The following is a 16626-nucleotide window of genomic DNA, read 5'->3' on the forward strand; positions in this document are numbered from 1 at the left end:
TTATTTGTATAGCGCATTTCATACCCAGAGGCAACACAATGCACTTTACAGAGAACAAGGGAGGAGGGCATACGACCCACTCTCTACATATTCCAGAGGGAAGCAAAAGAACAGTAATCACCCAGGGGCCAGATAAGTGAGCTGTAAAAATTCTTCCCTGACCCCTCTCAACAAGGCGATGGAGCAAGCTCCAGGAGTATGTTTGTCTACCGGCTAAGAACATTTATAAAGCAATACATTACATTAAATTACATTTTCAGAGTAAGAGAGGCTAAAAACATCATAGGAGAGAGGACATTCTACGGACATGCTACGACATCCACAGCAGACACGGGGGTATCTATCGGACTCCGGGAGGTCTGCTGGTGACAGTGGGGCATCCACTGGACCTGGTTAGAAGATAGGAGGGAGAGAGAGAGGCACTAGATATGGACCAGTCCCAGGTAGGGGTAGGGCTACTCAGCGTTGTTCCAACCACACATCGCGTTATTGCTTTTCCTATCACTGATTACTTGTAGAATAGTGATGATCCACATCACTATTCATATATCATGACCATGCTGTCATGACCATGGGGAAGAATTTTTACAGCTCACTTATCTGGCCCCCGGGTGATTACTGTTTTTTTGCTTCCCTCTGGAATATGTAGAGAGTGGGTCATATGCCCACCTCCCTTGTTCTCTGTAAAGCGCATTGTGTTGCCTCTGGGTATGAAATGCACTATACAAATAAAGCTTTGATTGATTGATTGATTGATTGACCTTCTCCTTTATGAAATATTCAGACGCCAGATATCAAGTTTCACATGTTTTAATGGCACTGTGAAAGCACGGGACGTAGAAGCACATTATCAATGGACAACACCCTCACCCGGGCTTGGGGTGGTAGAATACTAGCCCCTCGGGCCCAAGCCTGGGTGGAGAGGACGAAACCAGCCTACCCCTACGACAAAGAAGAAGAAGAATTGACAACACCATTTTTCTCATAGCTACTTATTTATCAACCCTTGACAAACACTTAAAAGTCTATTATAATTGTGGGCTATTGCTAGTGTAACAGTATGTATTAGGATTGACCAATATGGCCTACATTGGAAACAATAAGGCCTACCTCTGAATATACCAATATTTCTTTGTGACCATACAGTATGTAACATTAGGCTAACATACAGTAGGCCTGTATATGTATAGGCCTAATCAAAACATTTTTTAAGTAACTTTCATAATGTTGCCAGACATATCCCACCTGTTATGCCACATGCTTTGGAGCAGGTGTTCACTGTGCCTCCAGAGTACAATGAACGCCAGCTTCAAAATCATAGGCCACGCCCCCCTACGGGCCCTGACGTCACTGCATAACCAGCGCACGCTCCACTGGGCAAAAAGGGTCTATCCAGGAATATACAAACCGGATATTTGTGACATCCGGAGCATTTCAGAACTCAAAATGATAACATATCTGTATGTAACGTGTTTAGAACTGTATTTGTTTATGTTCATTTAGGATCCGCCTTAGTTTTTACCTCAGTAACAACTATTCTTCCTGGGGTCCACGCTATTCTATTGATGATATTCAGAATATACAAATATACAGAGTCCTAACGTGTTGCATAGAGATATGTTCCCATTTCTCAGTTCTGATATGCTCCAGATGTGACAAATATCCAGTATTAGGCTACATACTGTACACTATATTGCCAAAAGTCTTCACTCACCCATCCAACAGATGACAGAGTGGGGTCAGCGGATGCTGAGGCGCATAGTGCACAGAGGTCGCCAACTTTCTGCAGAGTCAATCGCTACAGACCTCCAAACTTCATATGGCCTTCAGATTAGCTCAAGAACAGACGTTTCTATTATGCTCTCCTTGTCTGTCTGTGTTTGATTTTTTTCAGTGTGAGAGTGAGCCATGACTTTCATGGAAATCTCTACATTCTGATTGGATCTCTTCTCAAGTCCCTCCCTAACATTTTTGTCTAGTTTTTATTTGTTGACGAAAACGTCAATAGATTTCGTCATAGCTTGGTCATCATAGATTCATTTTTATTAAGTTATCGTCTCGTGATGATAAGTAAATAAAGGTTGTTGACGAATGATGGTAAATGGACTGCACTTATACCTGTACTTATACCACCTTAGCGGCACTCAAAGCGCTTTACAATGGCCTCTCATTCACCCATTCCACACACATTCACACACCAATGGCGGTAGCTGCCATGCAAGGTGCTAACCTGCTCATTGGGAGCAATTTTGGGGTTAGGTGTCTTGCTCAAGGACACTTCGACATGTGGACAGTCAGAGCTGGGATTCGAACCACTGACCCTTCGATCATTGAACGACCCACTTTACCAACTGAGCTACAGCAAATTATTTTTGTCATAGTTTTCGTTGATGAAATTAACACTGCTTCACATACAAAGCAGTTCGCCTACTAAATCCCAATCACCTTTTTTCAACTGTTTTTACTGTTTACAAATGGTAATCTTCACAATCTTTTTTGAGTGGGATCAGAGATGAACAGTTTGCAAAATATTTTACAAGAAACTGTAAATGAAAATCTTACTTGGTTTAGTTTAGATTTCAAAGAACACGCTGAGTGGTCGGTCAAGCTGGTTTTAAACAAAGACAATAGTTTATTCTGTTATGATACTGCAGAGTCGGACTCTAGCACAGGAAGTGAATCCAGGCTGAGTGAGTCAGATGGGGACGAGGTCGATAGGTTATACAGTGAAAAAGGAAGTGACATAGTTTCAGGATGAAGAGGACAGGGAAGTGATGTCACACAGGAAGAATTTGTAGTTTTAACAGACTGATCTATGAGAACGAAGTACAAAGTTAGAACAACAGTCAAGTAGGAAAACAGAACACTTTGGTGAGACTTGAATTTCATTCACAAAACTCACAATGCATGCAATCTTTTTATCGTGTATATTGTCATGCTTGGACCTTTGAAGTGAGCTGCATTGCTCACCTGCATGGTCGTGGGTAGAACTTCACTCGACAAGAGATTCTCGTTTTCTCTTTTTAATGAGCCTCAGCAGGTACATACAACATACATCTGTTTGTGGCACAGAGGGCAGATTAGCAGGATGTCCATGCAAGGAGCGTTCGTTCCCTTAACTAACGTAACTCCTTTGAAAACTCTCTCTCTCTGCGTGATAATGTGACATTCACTATCCAATCAACATGCTATTTAACAAGCAACATGGAGAGAGGGGGTAAAAAAAACTATCCATCGTTAACTGTCTCACAATATATATATATTATTATTTTTTTTTTTTAAATACCTGTATACACTCTTGTAAGCTTGAATGTGCATTACATGACAATCTAAAATCAACTTTCAAATCAAAGTACGTACTGTACTCCTGCATACTGTAAGTAAAAATTTGACGAATCAAGTAGGTTGCCCCGAAATCAATGCTTGAACCATTGATAGAATATACAAATAAAGCAGTTAACATCCTTACATTCACGTCTATATTTGAAATAATTTCTGTGCTAAGTAATTGAGTATATTATACAGTAACATTACAGTATCTAAAGCCATCACACCTTGGGTAAGGTTTTGGCCTCATAATCATTTACTTACTGTATGCTAAAGATGAAGAGAATAGCACACAGTTCATGCTCTGTATCGTCCCAAAGCTGGACACAATCCCTAGTAATTTAGAACTTTTGACACCTTCTGTATCTTGAACCTAAAATGTCAAGGATCATCGCAGCCCTTGGATTTTTAAGCCACCCCAGTCGTCCATCTTCAAATCTCTGCAGCTTCATTCGCTCTCCTCTTCCTCGTTGGTCTCCACCTTCCCCCCTGTGATGAAGTGCATGCATTGGCGATAGCAGCTGACAATGCGCGCCTGGCCCAGCTTAAAGGCCATGGACATGGTGGCCATGCCGGTGATGATGAAGAGGAAGGTGACCATGAAGTACTTGGGGTGGTTTGGCACGATGTCGCCGAAGCCGATGGTGGTGAGCGTGATGAAGCAGAAATAGAAGGCGTCGAAGGTGGTCAGCTGCGTCTCCCACAAGGGCAAGATGAGGCCTCCGAACAGGATGTAGGCGAAGACCACGATGAGGATCAAGACCAGGGGAACGTCGAGTTTATCCATGCTGTCCCCTATACCCGTGAAGTCCCACATCAAGAAGTCCTTGGGAGGTTTGGGCATGCGGTTCAGCTCTGGGCACGAGATGCTACGCATTAGCGGAATCTGTCTGGCCAGTTTATCCCTGGAGATGATGCGCTCGAAGATCTCCGCGTTGTTCCGCAGGTGGACCGACTTGCGCTTGACCGTCGCCTGGTTGTGGAGAACCTGTCGTATGTCCATGGGTTGGTGGATGACCACGTCCTGGTTGAAGACGTAGCTGCCGTCCTGGACGGCCACGTCGGGGGGTTTGCCCTGGCTCTGACCGGGGGATCGGACACGATAGAGGAGGAGTTGGCAGAGGCTGTGCAGACGGAGGTAGGCTTTGGAGAGGAGGATGGCGAGGATGTCTCCCACGTCGCTGATGACCAGCAGCATGAGGGGGATTCCCACCATGGCGTACAAGATACACACCACTTTGCCAGTCAGCGTCACTGGGTAGATCTCCCCGTAACCTGAAATAAGCAGGTGCAAAAAGAATGAGTAGGTGCAAAAGGTCATTCCCCAAATCAAAATATAATCCTATGATCACACACACAAGTGTTAACACTTTTTGTCACCTTAGGCTCATCTACCGAGATACAACTTTTTTAATGTGGGCCTATCATTGTTTGTTGTCTACTGTAACAAAGTAAAAATCTAACTTTGATTTCTTGATTTATTCCTTATCACCAGAAACACTACCTGTTTTGAACAACAGCTATGAATGTTTCAATCTGATACATGGTTTGTGCGTCAGCACCAAACTGCTCATAAAATTGCACTTGAAAATAATATATATATGTGTGTTCCAATGATCACTTGGTAAACATTATTAATGTTTGTGAGGAATGAACATAGCTGTGTTCATTAACGATTAAGCGATTAAATACTCATTTTTTCTTTAATAAAAAAGGTAAACAGAGAAAATTTCAACAGGTAGCCCCCCAAATGACTCTCTACCCTTCAGGTAGCCCTAGGCCTAAGAAAGGTCGGTGACCCCTGCTGTAGATCGACCGATTGATAGACCACAATGGATCCACGGGCACTGCGCACTAGTATTACCAATTTCACAACTAAAGGATCTGAAAATGACTTAATGGAGTTCGGGTTAGGATTAATGGGGGGTTAGGGTTAGGATTAATGGGGGGTTAGGGTTAGGATTAGTCCAGAGACCTCATTGTGTTGATCTTCGAGGATGGGACAAAACATATAATTATTTTCAACATAGAGAAAAAAAGGCCGTCTTCTAGTCTGTACTAGGCTGCTGGTATAGTGATGTGGAATCCATCTTGCTCTTAATGTCTTTCTCAAGTGATTTGTGGCCTTCCGGTGTCTCGACCAAGCTATTAGCCATTAGCTAGCCTGTGACCTCACACCACCATGGCTATCATATATCAGAGCTTTAAACCTAATGTATTATAAGTAGGCTATTACGGCACGCCCCTCTCCTCCCCCATATTAATAATGTTAATAAAATCTAGCCTCATATTCACCATTCAATGATCAAAAATGTTGGCTTAACCTATGCATCCAAACATCCAAGTTCTAACCGCATCCCAACCTGTTACTGACATTGTGTTTACTCAGTGGGTTTCAAACTCAAACATGTCTTTATGAAGGTTTAGACCATAATCCAGTTCAATTATTTACAGTCTATACCAGCTGCCCGTGAAGCTTGCCAATATCATAATTATGCTTAACAATACCAAGGTATGCACGAGTGACGCACTGTTTGCATATGTTGTTGATAGTAATCCTGCATTAGCAGCAGGACAAGCCTAAGCTGTGGCTATCAATCAATCAATCAATCAAAGCTTTATTTGTATAGCGCATTTCATACCCAGAGGCAACACAATGCGCTTTACAGAGAACAAGGGAGGTGGGCATACGACCCGCTCTCTACATATTCCAGAGGGAAGCAAAAAAACAGTAATCACTAGAAATGGCTTCTGATGGAAGTCAAGTCTCGGAACCAGACAAAGGCAGGGTTCTATGTTCCAAGCGTTCTATTAATACATCCATGGTTCCAAGGCAGGGCTCCATGTTCTTTGCTTGAAGAAAGCTGAAAGATGTAGAATAGCTAACCACGCAAAGTTATTGAGGTCAATTTGACTTGCTTGCTTGTTGGTATATGAACAATGTAAAGTGATAATGATGTATTCAAATATACAGTGAATGAACAATATTGTGAGAATAAAGTAGTTTCACATTGATTGAATGGAGCCCCCTGCTACTACTGACATTGTTTATATTATGTACATTTTGTTATTTTACATGTTTTATACTATCGCTGCTAGTTTCAATATTGTTTAATTGGAGAAGGTCTCAATTTATCAATCCACTGAATCTGCTTCTTTTAAGTTGGTTCAGTTCAGTCCGATTGGCCATATTTCATATTAACTACTCAAGTAATATGCAAATATTCAGACATGGCAGTTCTCCCAAAATATTCTAATAGTAATCTGTCTACCGTATCCAGTGACGGCCCCTGGCTCTGAACACTGGCTCTGATTCAAATTATTAATATCACATCATCAGTTGGATGGAAAATTATCAGCTGTTCCTGGTGGTGATTATGAACTAACCAGTGGGAGTCTGAGCCCATCCCAAACATGCCCCATAGGGACTGGCAGGAGAGGGGCACCAAACCTGGCATCCCAAACATGCCCCATAGGGGTTGGCAGAAGAGGGGCACCAAACCTGGCATCCCAAACATGCCCCATAGGGGTTGGCAGAAGAGGGGCACCAAACCTGGCATCCCAAACCTGGCCTCCTAAACATGCCCCATAGGGGCTGTGGCACCAAACCTGGCATCCCAAACCTGGCCTCCTAAACATGCCCCATAGGGGCTGGCAGGACAGTGGCACCAAACCTGGCATCCCAAACCTGGCCTCCTAAACATGCCCCGTAGGGGTTGGCAGGAGAGGGGCACCAAACCTGGCATCCCAAATCTGGCCTCACAAACATTAAACACTTTTAACTTGCATTATGGACAGGACAGGAATAGGCATTCCTACATTACTAACGTACATAGGTCTGAAGTAGTTTCAATACTGGTCAATTAGTGTTCCAGCATTTAAGCTAATCCACATGTAGCCTATTGGGCTGAAAATTAACACCTGCCACCGGCCAAATGCAGGTAAAATTTCCAATTAGCGACTAGATTTCGGAAGGCTATCTGAAAAAAAAAAACGATGTGTGTTGAAATGTTATACATCAAGAACTAACCCTTATATGTATAATGGAAGAAGCACAACCATAAACATTATTTCTTGGATATTTTTATTACACAATGGTCTTCAAATATACTTTTGACTTGTTTATATTTGCTCAGATCATTAGCTTTCCTCGCAAAAGGTACTGACAGGAGACGCGACGAGAACGCTGATCTGTTGTCTCCCAAAAAACCTAATAAAGAACTGATTGCTATGTACAGTGCTAAATGAAACACACATTTAAATACAAATACATTTAAACAAATGCCTCAAGGCTGCCTATAATCAACTGATTGGTGTTTAAAGCCTCAAGGCTGTCTATAAGGAACAAGGCAAAGCACATGCATGAACTGATAGACTGATAGGTAAACACAGACCTCGGAAGGACTGCTTTTTCGTATGACGCTCCCCATACCTGGAACGCCCTCCGACAGACTTTTAAACTAGAAGTGCTTCCTTCAGTTGTAGCGTTCAAAGCTATGGCCTCTGACATTTGTTTATCGGTCTGTAACTGTTTTTGATCCTGTTTATTTATTGCTTTGTTGTCTTATTTTATTGTTTATAGTTTGTTTTGTTCAGTTCTGTTGATATATATGTACATTTGCTACTATTGTTACTATTTGTGTTTGCTTGTGAACTCTACGAGTATAAATAAAGGTTTGAAATGAAATGAAATTAGGTATCGGGATGAAATCCTTGGACCCGTGGTACGACCCTACGCTGGTACAGTGGGTCCTGGGTTCCTCCTGGTGCATGACCACGCCCGGCCTCATGTGGCGAGAGTATGCAGGATGAAGAGTCGGAAGTATGAAGGAATTGATACCATTGATTGGCCTGCACGCTCGCCTGACCTAAATCCAATAGGACACCTCCGGGACATTATGTCTCGGTCCATCCGACGCCACCGCAGACTGTCCAGGAGCTCAGTGATGCCCTGGTCCAGATCTGGGAGGAGATCCCCCAGGACACCATCCATCATCTCACCAGACGTTGTCAGGCATGCATACAAGCACGTGGGGGCAATGCAAACTACTGAGTACCATTTTGAGTTGCTGCGATGACATTTCGGCAAAATGGACAAGCCTGACGCATCATCTTTTTGCTTTGATTTCCAGTCATACAGTCTCAGTACAAAATAAACTTCTTTCTCAAAGAAAATAATATCCCGGATGTGCTTCAATCAGGCTTTAGGACACACCTCAGCACTGACACTGCTCTTGCTAAAATAATCAGTGACCTCAGACTAAACTTTGATGCAAATAAGGTCTCAATTCTTGTTCCATTAGACCGAAGTGCAGCATTTGATACGATCGACCATGACATCCTAATCAATCGACTTGAAAGGCTGGTTGGTCTCTATGACCGTGTGTTAAACTGGTTCAGAACATACAGTACATCAAATGGATAAAGTTCCATACATGCTGCCACTCTGGGATATCATTAGAGAGCACAATGTATGTTTTCATAGTTATGCAGATGACACACAACCGTACAAATAGGAGGAGCAATAACTTATTAAAGCTAAATGAGGAGAAAACTGAAATCCTACTGATCGGCCCTAAAACAAAAAGAGAAATGGTCGTGGTGCATAACATTTGAGACAACATTGGACAGGGTGCAGGGACGAGACAGGACAGTGCAAAGACAGGACAGTGCAAAGACAGGACAGTGCAAAGAGAAAGTACAAAATGCTAGCGCAAAAAAAAAGATAAGCTAAGAAAAAACAATGTACAAAAAGTTGTGTGTTGAGTGTATATACAGTGAGTGAGCAGAGTGTAATGTGTATTTGAGTGTGTGCATGTGTGTGCGGCGTGATGTGTGAGTGTGGTGTGTCCTATAAAGAACATTAAGGTCGTGTGCAAGTGTCTATAGACAGTGTCTCTCAAGGCTGGTGGCGTTTCACGAGGGGGACACTGATGGCCGTGGGGAAGAAGCTGCTTCTGTGGCGTGCAGGCGTGGTCCTGATGGACTGCAGCTTCCTGCCTGAGGGGAGTGGCACGGAGAGATTATGGCCGGGGGTGGGAGGGGTCGGCCTCAATCTTCCTGGTCTGCTTTAGGCCGCAAATCAATATCTGATTTGATCTGGGTGCACCGAGCTTTTAAGTGAGTTTGCATACTACTAGCTAGCATTAGCATGTCCCTAATGCTCCAGCAAGAGACAGCATGGAATCAGCTGAAAATGTTCTCCCTCAATCAACAACGTTATGGGTAAGTCGTACATGAGGTCATGGATGAGATTTCCAAAATTCTGAACTACCCCTTTAAGCAAAACGACATTTAATGCCTTACTCATACCTATCAAAGTTACTGTATCATGTGTTAAGCACATGGGAAATGTTGGCCTATGTATTTTGCTAAAAAATATCTAAAAGATAAATAATTTAGCATGTTTGTTCACAACACAAGGAGTGGCAGGTTTCATGACTAATTAGATTTGTCACTCAGCCACAATGATCTTCGGAAATGCTAATGGAAATGTCGGTCCATTTATTTGATTGTGATGATATGACTGAAGATGATGTGATCAAGTCCATAAATGCTGGTTTCCTGTCTAGCTTGGTTCTGCTTGGGAGGTGCCTTGTTGCATAGAACTGCACATGATAGCCTAACGTACTTACTGGGTTTCAAATGGCAAATGCTTTAAATTATTATAAATGTGTGTTAAATACATTGTTTAGTCAATATAAGTGATGACAGAAGCGTCATGCCTATAGAACTTGAGGGGGCACGTGCCCTCTCAGATTTGGGGGTGTTTTTTTGTTGTTGTTTTTTCATTTCTGTTATTGTTTGTTTACCATTACATTTTACAATGCGTAGCTATGATTATTTTCTCTACTGAGCTGAATGTATTGTTTTAAATATGTCATAGACCACCTCGTAAAGCCACCATAACCTCTTTCAAAAAGCCAAACACCCTCTTTCCCGGTGGATTTGGTTTCTTCCAAATGAACACTGGACCTGGAAGCCCCCCCCTCGCCTCGTCTGAGATAAACACGTTTTCATGGTCTGCTTGCTACATTAAGGCTAGATTAAGGTTGTCCTAACTGATGAACAGGTCCTCCAAATATTAGGCTATTCAGTATATCAGATTCAATATACGTCATATTTCAGTATACAGTATATAATTCGGACCAATGACAAGTGGGTAAAAAAAAGTATTTGTTTTCCCTTACTTTTATTTTAAAAGTCCTTGAAAGAACGCTACCGGTAAATTTTATTTCACACCTCTTGAGTGACAACTGGTAGTGTGCTGTGTCCTGATTTTAAACTGCAAAAATGCACACAAAAAATGTTTTTTTGGGGGTTTCATGAGGCCCCTGAGTGATGATATGATATAGGGCCACATCCTACCCTAATATCAACCATTATACAACGGTTAGTTCTGGTTCTTGATTCTGATTGGCTGGAAGCCGTGTTAAAATACTTAGTAACACACACCTGGGACCGCATATCATTCCATTTTCAGTATTAATGCGCCTCCCATTTGAGAATATAAGAGGTTATCCACTTTTTACCCGGTAACACACCCCCACCTCCATGTTTCTTTTAGGTTTGTCATTGCAAAGGATTAAAAGGATAAAAATTAAATATCCTACTGCCTCATAAAATATATTTATAGCTAGTATAAACAGTTCATAATAGCCTATTATATAGACTAGCATACATAGCCTACAATAAACAGTTCGACGATGATGATGTTGATATGAATGCTTCATTTTAGTAGCCTAAAACTTTTAGATAGGCAGACTTGCAACTTACCCACTGTCGTAAAAACAGTGCAGCAGAAGAACAAGGATCCATAGAATGACCACCTGTCCGGAGACTGCAGCCAAGTGGACTTGAACCCCTTTTTGATACCTTCCTCTAAATCTTGCACTAAATTGGACGTATTCCCTTCAAGAGAAAACAAAGTTCAATCATTATAGGCATCATTACGCATTACGCATTACGCATTACCACATAGGCTACAATAGCCTGTTATCCTAATATAGCCTACTAGAATAAACTATTGGTCTTATAAGATATATATATATAAGTATACTCATCTTACCTGAATGATTCTGAATCTTTTTCACTATACCTTCCAAAAATAACCGATAATCCTGTCCTATCGTCACGTCTCCATACTCGATATTTTGGAACAGCAGCGCGCCCAGCGCCGCGTACGCGATGAGGGACACGATGAGGAACACGTGAGGAAACACTCTCCAGACCCTCGACGCGCAGAAAGACTGCTCTCTCGAACTCATAGACCGTTTCTCCAAAGACATCTTCGAGGATGGAGCTGGGCTTGTACTGAACTCAAGTCGTTGCGAGCATAACTCCCATTATGACAATCGAGGAGACGACGGTGAGGCTACGAAACACTCTGGCAATAAACAGACCGCACCATCACTCAGCACTGTCTCCAAGTCCCCCGGGGGACATAGAGAGTTACCCCTCCCACTGTACTCTAATCATTGTGGGTGTGCAGATTGAGACTGCTGGAGTCAGTAACACACCAAGGTAGGCTGCCCACTGAGCAAAGACACGTCTAAAAGACGTCTTTTAGACTTTGTCTTTTTAGGACGTCCAAAGACATCCAATTAGGAGCCAGAATGAATTTTTTTTTTTTTTTACGTTCAGATATTGGACCCGTTTTGCACGTCCACAGACGTCTTAGAGGGGTCCAAGCCAGACGTTTGAATATTGAGGGGTCCAGCAGACGTACAAACGGGGTTCTGGACCGACGGACGTTATTAAGACATGATCTGAACGTCTCCCTGACGTTGCGTGTTTGCTGGGTGCCTACACGTACAGTATAATAACACAGTATGCGAGGTTAACGGAACTAGTTAGACGTTACAATAGTAGGGTACCCAGCAAACATCTGGGCTTTGTGTGAGATAGTAGCCTATAGCCCTAAATGTTCCCCAAGTCAAACATTTAGTCTTCACACAATGTGGCCTTGTCCCAACCCCTTTCCGGGGGACAGGTGCAAAGCTATCATCCTATATTTAGCTGTCCATATGGTCACGCTGTTGTTTTAACAACTGGGCTGAAATACCAGACAGCAAAACACGCAGTGCTGAAGGAATTAAGAGACAGGAAGTATCTATTTTTACAGCCCAGTCAATTCAAATGCATTCAGATGAAATTAAACTTGAGTACCACTCATTAAGAAAGTATCGGATGTTAGGCTAATTAGATGTAGAATAGCTTTTTATTTGATTTCAATGTTTTCAGTCCCTTTCGGTTTTTTTTGTAGGGTACCAGTAGTGGCCATGGCCATGGATCAAAGATAACAGTTGTAAATTACCTTTCAGAGGGTGGTAAGTGTTGTCTAGATATATTATTGAGCACAAGAAGTCATCACCTTGCCTCTTTGCACTGGCGTCCAGTCACTTTTAGAGTGGACTTCAAGATTCTGTTATATTTAAGGTAAGGCAGGTAAATGGTAATGGTAAATGGACTGCACTTATATAGCACTTTTCCACCTTAGCGGCACTCAAAGCGCTTTACAATGGCCCCTCATTCACCCATTCACACACACCAACGGCGGCAGCTGCCATGCAAGGTGCTAACCTGCTCATTGGGCGCAATTTGGGGTTAGGTGTCTTGCTCAAGGACACTTCGACATGTGGACAGTCGGAGCTGGGATTCGAACCGCTGACCCTTCGATCACTGAACGACCCGCTCTACCAACTGAGCTACCCCAGGGTCTTGCTCCAGAGTATATTAGTGATCAGATCCAGCCTTAAAGCTCTCTCCCCTGTAAAGCTAGGTTGTGGTTGAGGTGAACTGCCATGGACTGTGTGACTGACGTCTATGTCCACATCTTTAGTCTCTCAGTAATGGACCATTAGCTGCTAAACCACTACTTCAGACTGATGGCAGGACCGCTGCTTCAGGGGAATGTGCATCAGGCTTACCACATATCCTCCTCGGGAACACCACAATACAGGACATGCACAATGTCCACACAGGGAGGAGGGGACGTCCCGTCCCAGCAAACACGCAACGTCAGGGAGACGTTCAGATCACGTCTTAATAACGTCCGTCGGTCCAGAACCCCGTTTGTTCGTCTGCTGGACCCCTCAATATTCAAACGTCTGGCTTGGACCCCTCTAAGACGTCTGTGGACGTGCAAAACGGGTCCAATATCTGAACGTAAAAAAAAAAAAATCATTCTGGCTCCTAATTGGATGTCTTTGGACGTCCGAAAAAGACAAAAAAGACATCTAAAAGACGTGTCTTTGCTCAGTGGGGTGCTGACTGGACAGTTAACAGTAACGGCAGCCGCCAACATTAACACTGTCGATCGTACTACTGGCGTGTTTACACTTAATCATTTAGCTAAAACATTGCTAATATTTCTTGAAATGTTCAGATAATGAAAATAACTTTTCCATGCTTATTGATATGAGAATGCACTACGGTCTAATATACTAGTACTCAGAGATCCCTGTAGACTACACACATATGAACGCCAAGGGAAAGCTGGTGGTAGGCCCACTGTTTCCATAAAAGCTACTGACTTGTCATGTTAGGCCTGGTTAAAGTCAATAGCATAAACATTTAGCTGACGTCACAGTTTGTGTATACAACACAGACCTGGGTGTCCGGGAGTCTCATAGCTCGAGAGATGACTGTCTGATCTGGGAATAACCACGCTACGGAAACGTTCGGGCCACTCGCTCAGCTATGACATAGTTTCTGGAGAATTTCTGCGCCTCCAGAACAGTCTAAAGTGATCTAAATATTCTGTTGTTTGGGTTAAGGTGAAGTTCTACAGGACGCGATGTTGATGCAAGAGCGGAGTGTCACGTGGTTATGCGCGGGCCTGATGGATGGGTCAGGGTAGAGTATGTCAGCTTGGAGAAGAACCAGTTAGCGCTGGTGTGTTAGCTGAAGTTGGGTTTTATTTAGGCTGGGGACTAAGTCATGGAAGTCATGGAGTCATAGGAATAGGGTATATTGGGTATTTCCGTTAAGTATTGCTGATTCTGATTTGATGTGGTCTTAAAGTAGCACTGAAATGAAAAAAGCATTCTGTCCCATTTTGGTTCACATAATTGGTCATAGTGTTCACCTATTCAATGATGTATGCCAAAAAAAACAACTAAATTCTACTTTTGTTTTAGCGACGGTCATTTGGCGTTAAAACGTAAAAAACAACGCATCACAAACTCTGATTAGAAATGTCAATAGGCCTACATGTTTTGGAAACTTCATTCCTGAATTTTCTGGATTGTTTTATCATTTATTTTTTAAACAGGGTTATCCATAGACTACAATCTTGCTGGACAAAACATATTATTAATCTTATATCAAAGTATATAATTTCTTACTTCCTGGAAAACGGTAGGTCACGTGCAATGACGACAACAGGTACCTTAGATTTTAGGCCAATAATCTCACGACATCCACCCGTCAATCAACGCTATCCTTCTATCGAATCTGTCTAAAGTTCTTAAAACCCGTCCACTTGTCAATGTTCCAATCAAATTCCTCTAAACATATGTCCCGCCCTCATAGCTTGTTTGCGTCGGAAATACGTCAAACTACGGAAGTTAGTTGAACTCAAACGTCCGTTTCAGTGCGACTTTAAGGGTATACAGAACAGGTATACCGTCTTCAAAGAAGATCCTGGCAACTTAAGTTTCCAGAACTACATACAGTAATAACACTCCATTAGAACCAGTTCACTTTGCCCGTATTATGAAGACTTAGACATTTGTAATTTGATGCTCTTGGATGAAGTGTAAATGCTTTCGATATAGTGCACTGTGCATCTTACCCAAGGCCATTAAGACAATTACAGGGTTCTCAAGACACAGCCCAGAGGGTGAAGTAATGCTCCTCGTTCTCTCTCTCTCTCTGTCTCTCTCTCTCTCTCTCTCTCTCTCTCTCCCTCATGGCATGCAGTTTAGACATCTCATTTACTCTGGGAGTCCCAGCTGCACACGACCGACCTTCAACATTGAAATATAGTTGGATTAACTACGAGGAATTTGCCTTGGTGCATAAACATAGCGAGGCAGAACAGTGCAAAATGTCAACGTGATAGAATACGATATACAATAGCCTACAGTCTACAAAAATGTAGGCTATATAGCCTACACAGCTGTCAACGCTAGCAGTTGACAAAAGAGATACCCTATCTGATCTTATCTACATACTGTAGAAATGGTCTTTATTGTGTCATTTGTAAATTGAGTATTGTAGTTTATCTGTAATGACCATAACCTTGGAGCCGGCGGCAACATTTCACTGTGACTGGACATTACTGCATGTGACAAATAAAGGAATCGTGAATGTTTAATCTGGAGGAGAGATATGCAGGCTACTGGAGGGGGGCCGGCGTGCCCACCGTTGTCCGCGCAAATACTACCTGACAGATTTTCATGAAACTCGGTGGAGGGGTGTAGCATGGGACAACAAACAACTTTGGAGCAGATCTGAGTCACGGGTTGGGTCCAGGGGCCGCCCAAACACAGCCCAACTGGCCATTCACCTCCATTCATTTTTTTAAATTATGATTACGCAAAAACTCCCAAACTGATTTTTACTGTATGAAACTCAGTGGAGGGGTCACCATAGACCACCTTAGAACCCATTACATTTTGGAACAGATCCGAATCACGGGCCGGATCCTTGAATGAAAACAAAACTTAAAGGACAGGTTCGGAACTACAAATGGTGATAACAAAATTTCGTCAAACGGTGCATTCTCAAGATATAGCCCATCGCCGCTAACACACTCAATGGTAAATGGACTACACTTATCTAGCGCTTTTCCACCTTAGCGGCACTCAAAGCGCTTTACACTGGCCTCTCATTCATCCATTCACACACCAATGGCGGCAGCTGCCATGCAAGGTGCTAACCTGCTCATTGGGAGCAATTTGGGATTAGGTGTCTTGCTCAAGGACACTTCGACATGTGGACAGTCAGCTGGGATTCGAACCACTGACCCTTCGATCACTGAACGACCCGCTCTACCAACTGAGCTACAGCCGCCCCAATGGATCCATAGGTGCATAGACAAAATCCCTCAAAAACACTATAAACTCATTTTCAGAGACACGAAACTCACCTAGTGGTCACTGGTGTCTGTTGATGTTCTGGAAAATAGTGTGTACACAATACACAAATGTGCAAGTACAGTACACACAAGCTTCTGGGTATAAATTCCGCACACACACACACACACACACACACACACACACACACACACACACACACACACACACACACACACACACTTGTTTTTCCAGTCACTTAGCTGGCTGACCTGTT

The 16626-nt window shown here is 42.8% G+C and overlaps 1 protein-coding gene across 1 annotated transcript; it reads right to left on the bottom strand.

Moving 5' to 3' along the window:
* Positions 1–3775: 3775 nt before the first annotated feature.
* Positions 3776–11615, bottom strand: kcnk18 (potassium channel, subfamily K, member 18; the record flags this gene model as incomplete). Its single annotated transcript, XM_084460906.1, has 3 exons — positions 3776–4602; positions 11104–11238; positions 11396–11615. 3 exons carry the CDS (start codon positions 11613–11615, stop codon positions 3776–3778), a joined length of 1182 nt encoding a protein of 393 aa, XP_084317032.1.
* Between the last annotated feature and the right edge of the window lie 5011 nt (positions 11616–16626).

Source organism: Borostomias antarcticus (assembly GCF_949987555.1).
Source record: "Borostomias antarcticus genome assembly, chromosome: 34".
Lineage (NCBI taxonomy): Eukaryota > Metazoa > Chordata > Actinopteri > Stomiiformes > Stomiidae > Borostomias > Borostomias antarcticus.